General features: G+C 39.7%; 2 protein-coding genes across 2 annotated transcripts; one reads left to right on the top strand and one right to left on the bottom strand.

The window, feature by feature from the left end:
• The first annotated feature begins 852 nt into the window (after positions 1-852).
• On the top strand, positions 853-5,742 carry ptgesl (prostaglandin E synthase 2-like). The gene is made up of 7 exons (XM_022219920.2): positions 853-1,197; positions 1,645-1,833; positions 2,043-2,098; positions 3,215-3,367; positions 3,465-3,665; positions 3,749-3,866; positions 4,793-5,742. Exons 1-7 carry the CDS (start codon positions 898-900, stop codon positions 4,925-4,927), a joined length of 1,152 nt encoding a protein of 383 aa, XP_022075612.1. The 5' UTR covers positions 853-897; the 3' UTR covers positions 4,928-5,742.
• A 299-nt stretch (positions 5,743-6,041) lies between these two features.
• Positions 6,042-19,460, bottom strand: gle1 (GLE1 RNA export mediator). The gene is made up of 15 exons (XM_022219919.2): positions 19,256-19,460; positions 17,710-17,952; positions 16,388-16,546; positions 15,784-15,932; positions 14,580-14,640; positions 14,033-14,290; positions 13,722-13,944; positions 12,577-12,689; positions 10,426-10,638; positions 10,138-10,328; positions 9,941-10,070; positions 9,757-9,861; positions 8,816-8,898; positions 8,661-8,724; positions 6,042-6,773 (listed from the first exon to the last, which is right to left on the bottom strand). The coding sequence occupies exons 1-15, from the start codon at positions 19,352-19,354 to the stop codon at positions 6,705-6,707; spliced, it is 2,160 nt and encodes a 719-aa protein (XP_022075611.1). The 5' UTR covers positions 19,355-19,460; the 3' UTR covers positions 6,042-6,704.

Here is a 19,460-nt window from a genome sequence, read left to right on the forward strand (position 1 = left end):
GAATAATAATAATATATTTTTTAGAATGAATTAACTTAACACATCTTTTACAAGCCAAATATTGTTCTTTTAGTTCCAGTGTTTTGCATTTACTTTATTTTCTGACATTTTACAGACAATAAATTAAAGAAAATGTGTAATGAACTGCAACAATTTCTGGAAATTGCAGCCATACACAGTTAAAACATCATAAAATGATGTTAAAATGAGTTTTCTTCAACCAAGAGTCCAAAATGCCACAATTACTCATTTTACTGTCACTAAGAGTAAAATAAAGCACTAAATCTTCACATCTGAGAAGCTAAAACTATTAAATATTTGTCACCTTTGCTTAAAAATGGCTAAAATTTGACAAAAATAGTTTGATTCTATTATTTAATTTCTGCAAATGTCCTGATGTGTCCTGCTTACTGTCAAAACAATAAAAGATATTGAGTTTATACAGTAACATGTTGTGTTTCTTGGTCATTATTTTCCATCATTTTTCAGTAATTTTATCCTTTTACAATCATTTTCTGATTGCCATTTGTGCATTTGCTTGTTTCATCACATTTTGTAGTTATTTTGTATCTTTTTGTGGTCATTGTCATTTGTGGTTAGTTTTTTGCACGTCATTTTTTTTTCATCCCATTCTAACTCATTTACATGATTTTGTGAACATTTTGTGTCTCGTTCTGGTCATTTTTGCAGCTCATGTTGTGTCTCTGGTATTTTTACATCACTTTGGAGATGTTAAAATCAAAAACTATTATTATCCTTTCGTCCTTCTTCATACTTCTTTCCCCAGATCTCTCCTTTCCGCCACTAGGGGCGCTGCAGCCTGTCAGACAGAACTCCGGGCTCTCCAACCCTTAAATCTCCTCGTCGCGGTGCATTGTGGGACTTTATGTAACCAGCATGGCGGCCTCCTGCGCCAGAGCTCTCGGTAAGGTCGGCCGGTCCTTTGTGGACTCTCCGGCGGTGCTCCGCTCCGGTTCCGGCTCCTTCCTGGGGGGCACCGCGGCGACTCGGAGCTCCGGGAGGTGCTACGGCTCCGGCGGGCCGGGAGTCCGGGCGGCGGCGCTCTCTGTGCGGGCAGCAGCAGGACGCAGGGCGCTGAGCTGTGCCTTCCTGTTGGGGGGAGGTCTGGGTCTGTACCAGGCGGTCCGGGGGTCCCTAAAGCAGCAGCACCTGGCCCAGGAGCAGAACCAGAACCAAGTGAGTCCGGATCAGGGTCCAGGTCTACAACAGAACCTCCAGAACGCAGCAGGACCAGAGGTTATTAATGGAGGTCCAAGCTGTTATTGGATCAATACAGATCAATGGTCTGTTTCTGAATGATGCTGCAGACAGACAGACGTATGTTGATTGTCACATAATTCTGCTTAGGCTCCACCTCCTTGGTAGAGTAACAAAACAAAAATGTCCTTATTTTTGAAAGAAAAACAGTTATTTTTCAATGAAGATAACATTGAATGAATCAGGGTCAGAAATGAATCATCACTGATGATTAGAAAACATGACATTATCCTGGTGACCCCAAACTTTTCAGTGTTAGTTTACATGAAACCCAACCAGCCGTCTTTATCTGATGATGTTATTTAATCTTGAATGAGCTCAAACCAGCAGCTGGTGTGTTATCTTCTTCTGTTTTCTCTCCTGCAGGTTTCTGCCGGCGGTCTGAAGCTGATCCTGTATCAGTATAAAACCTGTCCGTTCTGCAGTAAGGTCCGGGCCTTTCTGGACTACTACGGGCTTCCGTACGACATCGTGGAGGTGAACCCGGTGATGAGGCAGGAGATCAAGTGGTCTGCTTACAGAAAGGTTCCCATCCTGATGGTGGACGGAGGCGTGGTGAGAAAATGAATAAAGCACACGTTTCTCCAACCTCAGATTCACAGTTTAAGGTTAAATTATTCACAGTCTGGTGATTTATTTAGAAATTATTCTCACTTCATGCTCCAGAAAACTTTTTCAGTTCATACAGGAACTCATCCACACATTTCTGCCTCAGAAACTGCTTTAAATAGACTTAAATGTAATTTAAGGTTTTTTCTCTGCAGCAACTGAACGACTCGTCGGTCATCATCAGCGCCCTCAAGACGTTTTTAATCAACAAGTAAGTAGCTGCTGCCTTCAAATGTTTACTTAAGAATTGAATATTGATGTTTGAGTTAAACACACCCAACTTCACAAATGTTTACATTAAATTATTTAACAGAAGCTGAAGTTGTTTAATAATTTAAGAAAGCAAAGTTTTTTGTGTGTTTTTTTTTATTAAAAATGTTGAAACTGTTTGAGGATTTTTGCAATTTTGGCACTTTTTATATTGAAAAACAAATGAAATAGTGATAAAAGTTGCTTTATTAAAACCACTTTAGCAAATAAAAACTAAACAATCTGTAGGAGTAGATGGAACTAAAGGTAAGAGAATAGATGTGTACGTTTACTGTTAATGATTATTGAAATTAAACACTAGCCTGACAAGCACTCATCACAAGTTAAAATGAAGTTATTGAATAAAAAATATCTAAAACTGCATCGATTTCTCAACATTTGAGGTGAAAACAATCATGTTTCTGAAATATTTTAAAAATTGGTTAAAAATTCAATCGAAAAGTTTCTTTTTATTAAAAATGTTTCATATTATTTAGGATATTCCACATCTTTCAGGGTTAGCTGACTTTTTTAAGTCAATTTTTCAAGCAAAATAATCAAAAAATAGCAGGGTCTAGGTATTTAAACGGGAACTATTTCAGATTTTCTTGGTCATACGTGACTGTAAAAGTAAAATAGAACATTTAAAGGCATCACTTTGTGCTGTGGCTGAATTAGAACGGGCAGATTTCACTATTTTCTGACTTTTTATAATAAAAAAAAAGTAAACCAACAACAAAAAAAACAGCTACATTTGGTTAAAAATTCAATAGAAAAGCTTCTTTTTCTTTTTAAAGACGTCACTTTGCGCTGTGGGCAGTTTCCACTATTTTCTGACTTTTTAAAGTAGAAAATAATGGAAATGACAGTAAAGTCTAATAAGTATTCTGGCAAATACAATCAATAAATGAAACTAAAGGTTATAGAATAAATGCCTTGAATGCTTCTGAAGTTGGATTTACTGTTTGAATAATTAAATGATTTTGTGCAGAATCTTTCAAGAACAAGCTTTAAAACCTCATTCAGCAGAACCAGATGAAATGAGGACTAATGAGAGGTTTTAAATGTTGGTTTTCAGGGAGAGGAGTGTGTCGGACATCCTCCACTGCTACCCGGAGATGAAGTCTGTGAACGAGCGAGGAAAGGAGGTGACCGAGTACACCAACAAATACTGGCTGATGCTGAGCGAAGCCCAGACCGCCTGCGTTTACCCCGAGAAAGGGATGCAGAAGTAAGCTCCAAACAGAAGTGAACCTCCAGAGAACTCTCATGTTTTCTGCTCCAGTTTTGGAAGGATTAAAGTTTCTTCTTTTTATTTTTTTTCCCAGGGAGGAGATGAAGTGGCGTCAGTGGGCCGATGATTGGCTCGTCCACCTCATATCTCCCAACGTTTACCGAACCACCGGCGAGGCCTTGGCCTCCTTCGACTACATCGTCCGCGAGGGGAAGTTCGGGACGTTGGAGGGCTTCTTTGCTAAATACGTCGGCGCTGCGGCCATGTTTGTCATCTCCAAACGGCTCAAGAGTCGGTGAGTTTAAGCCGGACTGAGCTTTGCTTCATGTTTCTGTTGGTTTGGACATCTAAGAGCTGATTTATCGTCTTTTTCCACAGACACAACCTGCAGGACGACGTCAGGGAGGATCTCTACAAAGCCGTGAACGACTGGGTGGCCGCCGTGGGAAAGAAGAGGAAGTTCATGGGAGGAGATCAGCCCAACCTGGCCGACCTGGTGAGGAAACACCTGCTGCTGTCTGACGGGTTCAGCTGAACTCACAGCAAAACATCACCAATCAGCTCCAAAAACAATCCAAAATAACGTAGAAGAGCAGCAAAATGAACACAAAGAGAAGCAAATTCAAAGCAAACAGAGATAAAATCACCTCTGAGACACAAAACTACCACAAACAAATGCAAACCATGACCAAAAATACATACAAACTAATGAAAAAGATGCAAAATGAACACAAATGACTGCATAGACCCACAAAAAGACGCCAAAATGACTCAAAAAAGATGCACTAAACAGCGACAAAGAGGCTCAAAAACACAAGAGATGCAAAACGAGCACAGATTGAAAGAACCAAACACAAATAGATGCAAACTGATTAAAATAAATGTAAATCCATTGCAAACGCAGATAAAACTACCTGTAAGACACAAAAGGACCATAAATGGATACAAACCAATAAAAAAGATGCAAAAATGGACACAAAGACGCACAGAGCTCCACCAGAATGACTCAAAGCAACCACAAAGATCCACAAAACAGCAACAAAGAGACTCAAAAAGTTTAGAAAACGATGCAAAAGGCACACCAACGGACACAAATCCAATGCAAACACCTGTAAGACACACAAAAGGAGCACGACTAGATTAAAAACAAATGTAAAGAGCCACAAAACAACCACAACGAACATAAATAAATCCAAAAGTGGCCAAATTAACGCAAAATGACCAAATAAAGATGCAGACAGACTAAAAAAAACACACAAATATGACCACAAATATGCAAAAATGGCCACAAAGGCTCACAGAGCTCCACCAGAATGACTGAAAACAACCACAAAGATCCACGAAACATCAGCAAAGAGGCTCAGAATGATCAGAAAAAGATGTAAAGCCCCCGCTAAAAGTGTGATTCTTGGTCCCGTCCAGGCGGTGTTCGGCGTCCTGCGGGTCATGGACGGTCTGCAGGCGTTCGACGACATGATGGCCAACACCAAAGTGAAGTCGTGGTACAGACGCATGGAGAGAGCGACGCTCAACCACGAGGGGCGGAGCCAACCGTAGAACCTCCAGAGAACCTCCAGGGAACCTTCAGGGAACAGCTGGACCTGCTGAAGCATCGCTGCTGCAGGAAACGCCAGAATTTATTCGGTTTGTAGCCGCAGACGTGACGTAGAAACGAGAAGAAACTGTTTTACTGAGCTGCTGTTTGGAGAAAACCTGACCTCTGCTGGTCGCCCGGGGCAACAACATCACCACACTGCATCCTTTTCTGTTAGGCGCTTTATCCTCAGAAAAAAAGTTATGTTTGCTTTTATTTAGTGCTTTTCGCAGATTAAAGCACTAAAAATGTCTGTTATTCACTCTTTACACACTGAAATCTGCAGATCTTTACTGCAGTGATCAGACTGTTTCTTCGAGCATCGACGCTCCCAAGGCAGGTAAACTGCAGCACACAAAAGGACGACTTCAAAGAGACACAAACGAATAAAAAATAGATGCAAATTCATTGAAAACCAAGACAAAAACACCTCAAACATGCAATGAAGCACCACAAGACACAAAATGACCATAAAATCATTCAAGTGGACTAAAAGTGACGCGAAATGCGAACAAACTGATCCAAAGCCAAATAAAACGTAACTAAAACTGCAGTCCCAGAGCACATCTTTCATGCAGTTCAGTGTTTTCTTTTTTTTTTTTCAGACTGCCACCTTCAGTAAGTATTCTGGGAGGTTTTCTCTCCATTCAGCAGCTTCGTCTGTTTAAAAAATGGTTCTTTTCTTGTTCTGTAGGAACCTGAGATCAATTTATTATCTGTATTTATTTCAGATGATGTTTTTCTTCTTTAGGGTACAATAAAATACAGTAAGTGGGGAGCAGCTGGTCTGAATGTTCTTCATATGCAATCTTCCAGCTCCGCATGGATTAACTGTATTAAAACCAACTCAATGTTCATAGTTGTAAAAATGCGAAATAAAGAAAATGTTGAAAAAAAAAAAGGACTTGTGGTCATTTTAAAAACACTTGCAATGCAAAGAGTTGTAGCTTCATGAACACACCATCCGCACTGTGAAGCACGGCGGTGGCAGCATCATGATGTGAAAGTTTCCATCAGTTTGGGCTGAATTATTTGTTTTTATTAAGTGTAAGATAAAAAAAAGGACAAACTTCAGTAAACAGCTGATGCGGTTTATTTCAGACATTTGCAGTTCTTTGAAACTAATCACATTAAAACACAGAATCGGCTCCAAAAACTCTGCTTTAACTTCAGGATTAAATCAGCAGTTGTGAAAAATTCTGTACTTCAACACTTTGTGCTTCTAATCTTGGGCTGAATTCACCGACAGCAACTAAACAAGACTTTATCTCCTCCACACAGTGGATTAATGACTAAAACAGCAAAAACTCCAAATCTTTGAACACAAACAAAAAAGCTCCACCCCCACAAAAATAAGATGATTCTCAGACTCAGGCACTAAATGTTAAGCAGACGTTAGCGTGTCCACATTAAAAGAAATAAATATACCCATTTAAAAGCACAAAAATGCTGAGCAAATACTGTTTGTAGAAGTTAGCAGGACGCTAAACAACTCATAAATTAATTTAAAGTCACTGGAAGCACTGGCTTAAAATTCCTAGTCTATTTTACGTAAACAAAACTGCTCCTCAACAACCTGCATTACTCTGAAGACACATGAACATCCTGCCGTCCATCCAGAGAATCCCCAGCATCAGATCCTCCTCGCTGAGGAAATCGCCTCCTTCAGTGAACAGAGCAGCTCGTCTCCCGCCACATTCATCGTCTTTATTCAGTCCTAACAGTAAAATCTTTCCTGGATCACGACCTCCAGAAGGTGGCGCTCAGCTGGCCTTTAGGTGGACTGATCTGTCGGCTCTGCAGGGACGTCTGGAGACAAAAACACACTTTATTTAGATGGAGAAAACAGAATATCAAACTTTAGAAATGCATTTTTACTGGTTTTTCATGAATAATATTTAGTGGTAAATGGTTGTATTTATATAGCGCTTTTATCCAAAGCGCTTTACATGATGATATGTCACATTCACCCATTCACACACTGATGGTGGGAGCTGCCATGCAAGGTGCTAACCACAACCCATCAGGAGCAATTAAGGGTTAGGTGTCTTGCTCAGGGACACCTCGACATGAACACGACGGGCTGAGGATCGAACCGGCAACCTTCCAGTTACAAGACGGCCACTCTACCCACTGATCCATCCCGGATTGGATTTAGTGGTATGTATGTAGTATTATATATCTAGAATAATGCAGTATATACATGATGCTGCCACCACCCTGCTTTATATTATGATGATGCCGCCGCCACCCTGCTTTATGTTACGATGATGCCGCCGCCACCCTGCTTTATGTTACGATGATGCCGCCGCCACCGTGCTTTATGTTACGATGATGCCGCCGCCACCGTGCTTTATGTTACGATGATGCCGCCGCCACCGTGCTTTATGTTACGATGATGCCGCCGCCACCGTGCTTTATGTTACGATGATGCCGCCGCCACCGTGCTTTATGTTACGATGATGCCGCCGCCACCGTGCTTTATGTTACGATGATGCCGCCGCCACCGTGCTTTATGTTACGATGATGCCGCCGCCACCGTGCTTTATGTTACGATGATGCCGCCGCCACCGTGCTTTATGTTACGATGATGCCGCCGCCACCGTGCTTTATGTTACGATGATGCCGCCGCCACCGTGCTTTATGTTACGATGATGCCGCCGCCACCGTGCTTTATGTTACGATGATGCCGCCGCCACCGTGCTTTATGTTACGATGATGCCGCCGCCACCGTGCTTTATGTTACGATGATGCCGCCGCCACCGTGCTTTATGTTACGATGATGCCGCCGCCACCGTGCTTTATGTTACGATGATGCCGCCGCCACCGTGCTTTATGTTACGATGATGCCGCGCCACCGTGCTTTATGTTACGATGATGCCGCCGCCACCGTGCTTTATGTTACGATGATGCCGCCGCCACCGTGCTTTATGTTACGATGATGCCGCCGCCACCGTGCTTTATGTTACGATGATGCCGCCGCCACCGTGCTTTATATTACGATGATGCCGCCGCCACGTGCTTTATATTATGATGCTGCCGCCACCGTGCTTTATATTATGATGCTGCCGCCACCGTGCTTTATATTATGATGCTGCCGCCACCGTGCTTTATATTATGATGCTGCCACCACCGTGCTTTATATTATGATGCTGCCACCACCGTGCTTATATTATGATGCTGCCACCACCATGCTTTATATTATGATGCTGCCGCCACCGTGCTTTATATTATGATGCTGCCGCCACCGTGCTTTATATTATGATGCTGCCGCCACCGTGCTTTATATTATGATGCTGCCACCACCGTGCTTTATATTATGATGCTGCCACCACCATGCTTTATATTATGATGCTGCCACCACCATGCTTTATATTATGATGCTGCCACCACCATGCTTTATATTATGATGCTGCCACCACCATGCTTTATATTATGATGCTGCCACCACCATGCTTTATATTATGATGCTGCCACCACCGTGCTTTATATTATGATGCTGCCACCACCGTGCTTTATATTATGATGCTGCCACCAACGTGCTTTATATTATGATCATGCTGCCACCACCGTGCTTTATATTATGATCATGCTGCCACCACCATGCTTTATATTATGATCATGCTGCCACCACCATGCCATGACATCGTGCAGCTACTACTAATAAAAACAGACATTCTGAGCCAACATTTGTACCTCTAGAAACTGTTTGAGTCTGATGACAGAGCCCATCTGTCCACTGCTGGTCACCGCTTCAATCCTGGATTTAAAAAGGCAAACAGCAGATCGATAAAACAGATTTAAAGTGAAACATTCCACCGACCGACCAGACGTGTTTTTAAACCTCGTACCTGGGGAAGTACTCGTCTTTCAGCAGCAGGATGAGTTTCCAGAACTGGATCTGATACTGTTTCATCAGCGCATTTCCACAAACCTGAAGGACACACAGAAGCTTTTCATTATTCATTTCTTTCTAGAGATGGAGGGTCATAAGATTTTGTACAACAAAAAAAATTAATCTGGACATTTCATTTTGAAGATCAGTGACACACCATCAAATAAAACTAGCTCTAGCTTGATCTAGCTATTACTAATTAACAGATTTTAATGCAGTTGGAAGTAAAAACCATCACCGGAAAATGGCTAAGACCAGAAAATACTAAAGCGATATGACTGGACTGATATTATTTATGATATTTGTGGATGGGAAAACATTACTTTTATTACAACTGAAGTCAATTTTCAGTCCTTTCAGTCAATTGAAATGAGCGTTGCCTTTTGTTAAAATGATACTTTGCACTTCTCTCTGACTTTTTTCATTGTTTAACTTGTTTATTATTAAGTGTTCCCAACCCAAAAACAATCAGTTTTATTATAGTAAGCAAAAAACAAACAAAACAAAAACCCTGCAAACGGAGAAAAGAATGTGCAAATTCATACCACATACGGTTTAATTATTTTTAAATGTGCAGAGGATAATAGTAATCCTGTTTAAAAAGCTGCATTTTGTGCTTTTATTGATATTAAAACACATAAAACACAATAACTAGCATCAGATTTAGGCTAAAACCTGTGTAGATTTGTGTGAAAAGTTGACATTTTGAGTTCAGAACAATAAAGAGAAGTGAAATCTGACAGCTGTTGTTGCTTTTTATCTTCAAACTGAGCGAACGCACAAAGAGCCAGGATATAATAAATTAACAGGTGCAGGTTTAAAGGTCCAGAATGATATAAAACACCTGGGAATGTGCCTGATTAGACTTAGAGGCGTCTTTGAAGTTGCAGGACTCACCTCCAGGAAGTCGAACAGAAGCGTAGCCGTGATGTCGGCCAGCGGCTCCATGTTCAACATCTGAGCCAGCCAGCGCCAGCCGTGGTTCAAACCGTGAGGAGCCGCCTGGACACAAAGAAAACACGAGGGAGTCAAAACCAAACGCTCAGAGCCTCCGTGGTAGACGGATGAAGAGGGTTTTTACCGCCTGCTTGGAGCCGTAGGGCCACCTCAGCTGGATGATGGCGGCGTAGAGTCGGATCATCCCCGACATCCTCTTCAGGAAACTGTCCTGACCTTCCACTCCGGAGTCGTCCACACGGTAACCCAGAATCCTGCAGGACAAAACGCTCGTTATTTGGGGTTTTCTCATGTTAAACGGAGCTAAAAGACGAGCCTCACCTCTGGTACTCCTCCACCGGCGTTCCCTCCTTCATCGGGGGGTAATGAGGGACGGCGTACGGACATTTCTTGTGCAGGTGAGCCAGGATCCAATCTCCCACCTGAGGATGGAGCTCCCAGACTCCAGAAGCTACGACAGCGATGGGAAACGCTGCTTCATGGTGGGACGCCACTTCCTCCTCCCCTTGTTTCTACACCATAAAAGAAAGAGGGAGTTAGCAGAAAATATGTGTGAATTCATAAGGAATAGAAATAAATGAACAAGCTGAACATTTCAGTCAGACTCACCACAAACTTCTCAGCCAGTTTGTAGCCGACAAAGTCCAGCCCCTGAGGATGCATCGAGGTCGACACCGGCTTCCCTCCAGAGACCACCGGACGTCCCGACAGCAGCTTGTCGATCTTGTCGAAGATTTCTCGGAGCTGCGATCCCGAGTTGCTGGCGATCTGGCTGATGGGGATGGTGGCGGCTTTCTGGAGCTCCAGCTTCAGCTTCTTCGTCTGAACTCAGAGGAAAAAAACCATGAGTAAAAAAAGTTTGAGGACAGTCCAAACAGCGGGGAAAAAAAGGTCTAAAGAGTCGTTTCTGTTTGCATGCTTTACATTATGATGCTGCTGCCACCACCATGTTTTACATTATGATGATGCTGCCACCACCATGCTTTACATTATGATGCTGCTGCCACCACCATGCTTTATATTATGATGCTGCCGCCACCACCATGCTTTACATTATGATGCTGCTGCCACCGCCATGCTTTACATTATGATGATGCTGCCACCGCCATGCTTTACATTATGATGCTGCTGCCACCACCATGCTTTACATTATGATGATGCTGCCACCACCATGCTTTACATTATGATGCTGCTGCCACCACCATGCTTTACATTATGATGATGCTGCCACCACCATGCTTTACATTATGATGCTGCTGCCACCACCATGCTTTACATTATGATGATGCTGCCACCACCATGCTTTACATTATGATGATGCTGCCACCACCATGCTTTACATTATGATGATGCTGCCACCACCATGCTTTACATTATGATGATGCTGCCACCACCATGCTTTACATTATGATGCTGCCACCACGTTTTACATTATGATGCTGCCACCACCATGCTTTACATTGATGATGCTGCCACCACCATGTTTTACATTATGATGATGCTGCCACCACCATGTTTTACATTATGATGCTGCTGCCACCACCATGCTTTACATTATGATGCTGCCACCACCATGCTTTACATTATGATGCTGCCGCCACCACCATGCTTTACATTATGATGCTGCCGCCACGTTTTACATTATGATGCTGCCACCACCATGCTTTACATTGATGATGCTGCCACCACCATGTTTTACATTATGATGCTGCCACCACCACCATGCTTTACATTATGATGCTGCCGCCACCACCATGCTTTATATTATGATGCTGCTGCCACCACCATGCTTTACATTATGATGCTGCCACCACCATGCTTTATATTATGATGCTGCTGCCACCACCATGCTTTATATTATGAAGTGCACTGCACTGTGCATCACTGTCACTGCAAGATTTATTCATTTGATTTTAAATTATGTATTTATGTATTTTATTTTAATATTTTTTTTAATTTTATTTGGGTGTTTCCACCTCCTTTGTTAAGAATCTCGGGGTATCTTAAAAAGCACAATGTAATTATTAGGTATTATTATTAAGAAAAAAATTAATTACATGACTGTGATGATTTATTTTACAAAAAAATGAAATAAAAATGTTGGAGGAGAGTCGATAATTAATTGTTTAATTGTGCCTCATTTTTCACTGCAAGATTTATTTACTTGATTTTAAATTATATATTTATGTAGTTTATTTTAACCTTTTTTTTATTATTTTATTTGTGCATTCCTACCTCCATTGTTAAGAATCTCAGAGTATCTGAAAAAGCACAATGTAATTATTAGGCATTATTATTATTATTATTATTGTTATTAAAAGAAAAAAACTATATGACTGTGATGATTTATTTTACAAAAAAATAAAATAAAATGTCAGAGGAGAGTCGATATTTAATTGTTTTATTGTGCCTCATTTTTCACTGCAATACACATTTATTTTATTTCATGTGTGTGCTCGACCTCCTTTCTTGAGCGTCTCCGAGTATCCTGAAAAACGCTATTTAAGTATAAATTTAAGTATCTATTTTTGGCAATTTTTTTTAAACAAAACAAGTAGAAAGAAGTGATTTGAGGCTTGGATTCGGGTGTTCTTCCTGACAGAACCACGTGACCCATAAATGGGCTAATTTTGGTGATTTTTCAAACATAACACCTTTTTTAAACCTGCTGCTGGGTTTTAGGGGTCAAAATGTTACTTTCTCAGCTGTATTTTATGTAGAAAAGCTGCCATATAATGAAACAAAATCGTCAGAACCCACCTGGGCGTCTTTCGGGGAGTTTAGCTGTTCAAAGGACTGAGTGCAGCGAGCAGCCGAGTCCTGAAGCTCCTTGAACCATTTCAGAGTCGCCTGTTCAGCGCTGTTCTGTAGGCCTGGAGGAGGAAAGAAGCCACAGAAAAATGCTAAATATGGTTTTAAACATTCACTTTTCATGACAGTTTTTCTATCCTGAGTGTTTTTCTTTCAATAATCTTCCAGTGCAGCTCTGTCACAGCATTTATTTGTCTTCCTAACTCAGTAATTTCACTGCATTTTCTGTTTTTATAATTAAACATCAAACTTTTCCACTATTTTATATTCTTTATACTTGATTTAGTAGAAAAATTTAACTCTGGATGTGTCTGTGTTTCCTTAAAGTTGCTCAAATAAATAAAATACAACTTAAAAGAAGTAAAACATTTATTATTATTGTTAACCATTTAATAATCCAGCACATAAAATCTCAGTTAATAGTTAAAAATAACATTTTTTTTGTCTAAAAAAGGCCACAAATCTATGAATATTGCACTGCCAGCTATAAAAACATGAAAAAAAGAGCAGATTTGAGAGGATAAAACCTGAAATTGTGAATATTTTTGAAATTTAAATGTATTTTTCTCTATTTCTAATGGAAACTTTAGTGTCACAAAGTTAGTTTCCTGCTTTAGATTCATTTAAAAGATGTAAAAATACCACAAAAATTTGATTTTTACTCCTTATATTCTGATTGTATTTGGCATCTTCTCCATTCTATCTAGTTATATTTTATCCACTTTGTTGTTAAATGCATCATTATTTAATTATTTGTTTATTTTCTGTCATTTCTAAGTCCTATATACTCTGGTCTGGATTTCATATTTTGATTAATTATCAATTAAAACTTCAATAAGCTGTAAACTTGTACAAAAGTTGCTGTATAAATAAAGTTTGATTAAATTCTAAGACTGCATATGTAGAATTTAAATTTCAAGAGCAAAACTGAAATAAACGTATTTGGAATATTTCGCTCAGTTTGTGTGTCACTAACATTAAATATTTTCCTTCATTTAAACAAGCTTTTTAACTTTTCCGCTACAGACGTGCTCCTGAAAACACTTCTGCAGCTTTAATTGGAATATTTAGGCTCATAATTCGTCTTTTTTCACCTCTCCTCTGAGCCTTCTCTTTGGCCGCCTGCGTCGCCTTCTTCTGCGCCTCCTGCTGGGCCTGAAGCTCTGCCTGCTTCCTGCGCTGCTCCTCCCGCTCCTCCTCCTCCTTCTTCTTCTCCTGAGCCTTTGCCGCCTCCTCCTGCATCAGCCGGATCAGCGCCCTCATCTCGTGGAGGGCTCGCTCGGCCGCCGTCATGTCCTCCACGCTGGGAAACTCACCCTGAAAACAAACAACAGGTTTTCACATGCGAGGAATCTGCCTTCGGTAAACAGCAGTCCAGATGTAACGAAGCATCAAATGAACCGACCTCTGCCGTCTTTCGGACCACCTCGGACACCTGCGAGCACAGCTGGTTGCCTCTGGTGCTGTAGGAGCTGATGCTGCTGGACGGCAGCTCCGTCCTGGTCTGGGAGGACGGTTCTAGGAGCCGGTTGAGCTGCAGGATCTCCTCCTGGATGGTGTTGAGGGCCCGGAGCCGCTCCCTGCCCTCCGTCTGACGCTGCTTCTCCAGCTCGGCCTCCCGGAGACGCTGCTGCTCCGCTTCCCTCACACGGAGGTTCATGATCTGATCGACAAACGTGTTTACTTAACCTCAAATCATCACATTTATACATCGATTTCTGCTGAAACGTGTCTCTGATTTGCATGGAATTTTCATAGCATAAAGTGTGAATATTTATGAAGATATCTGTGAAAGTGTAGCTTCATTTATCAGATATTTTTAGGGCTAAAAAAGAAAAGCAAAAGAAAAACAATGTGCTCTGAGTCCTGTGCTGTTAGGCATGGCGTACCGCAGGGGTCTGTACTAGGACCCCTGAAAAGCATTGTGTCCTCGTGTCGTCTGATCATCGTACCTTCGTTCTGTGTCTCTGCTCCTCCTTCAGCTTCTCCTGGCGGCCCATACTCTCCTTAGTCCTGCAGAAGAATCAGCGTTTAATCTCACAACAATCAGAGACTTTAAACACAACAACGGTATTTAAACTTACAGAAAAAAAATTACATTTTTCTCTGCAATAAAAGCCATAAATGTATAAGAAAAAAATTGGAATATTTTACAATTTACAGGGGAAACAGACGCACAAAAAAGAATATTTTCTGGGATTATAAATTTGTAAATGTGCAAGTTAAACCTCCAAAAATTCTGACAAATGTCCCAAATTTATTTATTATTGCGGTAAGAAAGAAAGCATAAACATAATGGAAGAAAAATATAAATTTAATAGAAAAAATAAAATATTCCGAGATTATAAAGTCATAAATTTATGGGAAGACACTCTGAAAAAAATACTCAGACATGAATGAAATATTCTATATTTTCCAGGATTATAAATTTGTAAAATTTGTAAGATAAACCTCAAACAATTTTGAAAAAAACGTGCTAAATTTATTTAATATTGTGGTAAACTTACAAGAAACAAACCTAATTTTACCAGAAAAAAAAAACATAAATTTACAAAAAAAGAAATAGACATTCACCTGAAAAAAAATATAAATTTACAAGAAATAGAAATGTACCCGAAAAATATATATATAACTTTACAAGAAAAAAATAGAAATTTACCCGAAAAAATATATATAAATTTACAAGAAATAGAAATTTACCCGAAAAAAAATATATAAATTTACAAGAAACAGAAATGTACCCGAAAAAAAAAATATATATATAAATTTACAAGAAATTTACCCAAAAATACATATATAAATTTACAAGAAAAGAAATAGAAATTTACCCGAAAAAAATATATGAATTTACAAGAAAAAAAATAGAACTTTACCTGAAAAAACACATATAAATTTACAAGAAAAGAAATATAAATTTACCCGAAAAAAAAGATAAATTTACAAGAAAATAAATAAAATTTCCCCGAAAAAAAATATATTAATTTACAAGAAGAGAAAAAAAATTTATCCGAAAAAAATAATAATTTACCTGGGAAAAAAAGGAAATACTCTGAGATTATAAAATCACAAATTTAGGGGAAGAAATTCACTCAAACTAAAGTAATACATTTTTAAAAACACATTTCAGAGAAGTGAGAAATGCTGAAAGCGTCTTACTCTCGGTCCATCATGTCCTTCATGCTCTGCAGCTCCTGCCTCTGTTTCAGCTCCGTCAGCTCCTCAAAACGTTTCAGCTGCTCCGACTCGGCGTTCGCCACCGAAACCACCAGCTTCTCCTGGGCCTCCTGCCGAAGCCTGAGGGCCAGCTGAGGCACACATTCAAAATAAAATAAACGAATATTCAACCCCCGCCACCCCCTCTTCTTCTCATCTCATTATCTCCTGTTAAAATGCTTCATTTTATTATATTTTAATTATTTTTGACTTTAAAATGTTGACATGGGGTAAAGGAGGCTTAAAATACTCTGAAATATATTCATTTTTGCCTGGAAAAACAAGGATTATACCGCTTTGTTTTGTTTTTGTTTTACTTTACTGCTTTGCTCAACAAGTTTTCCTCAAAATACCAGGTTACTGCCTTGATATCGAGGCACTTTTCCTCAGTTGTTACAAAACTGTCGTAGGATATTCACATTTCTATTCAAAGTCGGTGAAAATCAAGTTTATCGTCTCCATCAGAATGGATCAGAAGCCTCCTAGTGCTTCAGAAAACTCGTATTTTAACACAGAACTTCAAGCCTCTCTCAGCCTCTCATCCCACCTTGGCCTTTTCTCGATGTTCCTCCTCGAACCGGATGATCCGTCCGGCCGTTTCCATGGCTTTGGGCGACAGCAAGGAGATGGAGGGAAGCGACACCGGACTGGAAACTTCGCTGACGTCCTCCTCTGGGTTTTCATCCTTCGTCTCATCACTGGAAGTCTGCAGCGAATAAGCAAGAGGAGACGTTCAGGACTCAAAAACAGAAAGAAAGCCCCATAGAGAAGTTAAAAATCACCCTAAAAGACAAACAATCTGCAGCTTCTGATGCCATAACTTTAAATAACTTAAATCAAAAGAAAAGAAATCAAATAATCTCAAACATAAATGTCAGCTCTTGCTGCTTTAGACTCCGTTTTAGACACAATTCTGAGCCAAAAGTCTTCATTTGAACTATTTCGTTACAAGAAAAAAATCTGTATATTTTCTGAGATTTAAAAGGTAAAAATAAAATATTTTTTAATTAATATTAAAAGCTGTAAATTTGGAAGAAAAAAAGCACAAATTTACCATAAAAAATGTAAATATTCTTTAAAATTTTCAAGAAAACTTTCAGAAATACACTCTGAAAAAAGTGGTAAAAACCAAAACAAAATTATTCTCTGTAATAAAAACGGAATCTTTCACAGTTGTACAATTTACAGTTAAAACACAATTTCACCAGAAAATAAAAAAGATAGAAATAAAATATTTTCTTTTCACAAATTTGCAAAATAAACCCCAAAAATACTGACATAAACATCCAAATTAAACATTTACTTGAAAAAACAAAACAAATTCATATTTTCTGGGGTTAAAAATTGGTAAAATTGCTAAACAAACCTCAAAAATTCTTACATAACGATCCCAAACTTATTTATTATTGCGGTAAATTTACCAGAAAAAAAAACATGAATTTTACAGAAAAAATACATAATATATTCGCTATAATATTCTGAGTTTAAAAATTTGTAAATTTGAAAGATTAACCTAAAAAAATTGACATAAATGTCCCAAATTTATCTATAATTGTGGTAAATTTGCAATAAAAAATAAATAAATATTCTGACATTACAAAGACACAAATTTATAGGAAGAAACAAAAAAATACTCATATCTCTCTGAAATAAAAGTGGTAAATCTATCAAGAAGAAAAAGCTACATTTGGGAGGGAAAAACTCAAAAACTCTCTATTTTTTCTCTTTAATTTTAGATAACTCAATAATAACTGAAATAGAAATAAACTGCATTTTGATGGCAAATATTGTTCATGAGGCTGCTGTCTCTAAGATCCACAATAAACATCATTTAAAGTTCTTTGACAGACTTCAGGTTGAGAAACTCGCCTGATCTCGTTCGTTCTTTAGAGACGGAGCTGCAGAAAGCAAGACGTTCCTGGTGTTGATGTCGGAGACGGATCCTGTGGAGGAAACGGAGGCTGGGCTCTCCTCCGACGGACCGGGACTCGAGTCTCCGGAGCTGGAGCTCAGAAAAGAGGATTGCTGGAGAGGCAGCGAACCGAGACGCTCTAATATGACGGCCGAGTGAGGAGACAAGCTGAGGACGTCTTTACATCCGGCCAGGATGTGCTGCAAAAACACAGGATTCAGTCACACAGCCGCTATGTACAAATACAGACATCACATAAAATCTGAAAACATTAAGGCTCATTCTGGTTTAGACTCTTAGAAAAGGATTAAATTACACACATCAACTACAGTCATGGAAAGAAATGATTAGACGACCGATGTTTTCGTCAGTTCTTGTTCATTTTAATGCCTGGTACCACTAAAGGTTTATTACCTGACGAAAACAATGAACATGACAAAAAATGCAGCTGATTCCATCATACTTTATGTCCTATTTGACATGCTTCAGCTTCATTGTATTCCAGGGTATAGAAGAGGACATTATATGTCATCAGCAGCACATGTGAAGGTCTACAGTGGTTTCCTGTTTACATTCGTAGCACAATTCAGAAGTTGTCAGCTCTCACATAACGCCTAAAACTAAAGAATTATGTGAAGCCACAAAGGCAGCCATCTTGGCAGTGTACATGGGGGTGGATCAGTGACCATCTGGGGTAGTTTCAGTCTGTGTGGAACAGGGCAAATGAACCAGGTCATGTACAGGGCTACTCTAGAAAACAGTCTTCTTCCATCAGCTGGAAAACACTGTCCTGCCTCCAATGACTGGACTTTCCAACAATACAATGCTCCTTGACATACGGCACGGTCAGTTAAAGCCTGGATGGAGAACCAGAACATTGGAACCATGCCTTGGTTGCTCAATCACCAGATCTAAATCCACCTGAAAACCAGTGGAAAATCATCAAACCCAAAATGGAGAACCACAAACCCAAAAAATAAAGCAGATTAGTTAGAATTAGTGCACCAGGAATGGGTTGCTGTGAAGCAGAACAATGTCAGAAACTGGTGGCGAGCATGAAGAGACGCAAAACTGCAGTCATCAGAAACAATAATTATGAATCAGTACTGACTCCTGTTTGAATCATGGGACTAAAACAGACAGAACATGACATGGAATCCTAAAACTACTGTTTTTCGCAGTACAATGCCATAGCTATTGATGTCAGAACGTAAGTGATTCTGGTTATTTTTCGAGAAAACCATGGAAAATGTCAGATATCAGCTCTGAAATTAAACTCTGATGAGCTCTTTTTGTTGTTATCATTAGATTTGTCCAAACAAATGTACCTGTAGTTGTACCAGGCATTATAATGAACAAGAAATTGAAGAAAACAAGGGTGGTCTAACTATTTTTACACAGTTGTTTAGTATCTTAATTGAAACTAGCATTGTCCCAGCAGCCAGCTAACTAGCCGCCGGTTAGCTCACCAGCTAGTACCGGAGCTAACCGGTTCTAACTCACCTCTCCTCGTTCCGACCAGTACGGGTCGAAACTTATTTTGCCCTTCGGTGAATTTTTTAAGGCCTCTAAAGTTGTCCATCGTAGATTTTCTGACGGCATCGCGACAAAAACAAACACCACTCGTCGATGGTAATGTTGGACTAACTTTGAACCCGTCAGCTGTGGTTACATCGATTACAATCCGACGAGAAACTGCCGACCGCCT

This window comes from Acanthochromis polyacanthus, chromosome 7, assembly GCF_021347895.1.
Source record: "Acanthochromis polyacanthus isolate Apoly-LR-REF ecotype Palm Island chromosome 7, KAUST_Apoly_ChrSc, whole genome shotgun sequence".
Lineage (NCBI taxonomy): Eukaryota > Metazoa > Chordata > Actinopteri > Pomacentridae > Acanthochromis > Acanthochromis polyacanthus.

Coding starts and splice junctions, on each gene's coding strand:
- ptgesl (XM_022219920.2), top strand. CDS start 898: ATGGCGGCCTCCTGCGCCAGAGCTCTCGGTAAGGTCGGCCGGTCCTTT. Junction 3,368..3,464: donor CCCGAGAAAGGGATGCAGAA/GTAAGCTCCAAA, acceptor TTTTTTTCCCAG/GGAGGAGATGAAGTGGCGTC. Junction 3,666..3,748: donor TCCAAACGGCTCAAGAGTCG/GTGAGTTTAAGC, acceptor CTTTTTCCACAG/ACACAACCTGCAGGACGACG.
- gle1 (XM_022219919.2), bottom strand. CDS start 19,354: ATGCCGTCAGAAAATCTACGATGGACAACTTTAGAGGCCTTAAAAAAT. Junction 10,071..10,137: donor CCGGTGGAGGAGTACCAGAG/GTGAGGCTCGTC, acceptor TTTGTCCTGCAG/GATTCTGGGTTACCGTGTGG. Junction 8,725..8,815: donor AAAGACGAGTACTTCCCCAG/GTACGAGGTTTA, acceptor TTTTAAATCCAG/GATTGAAGCGGTGACCAGCA.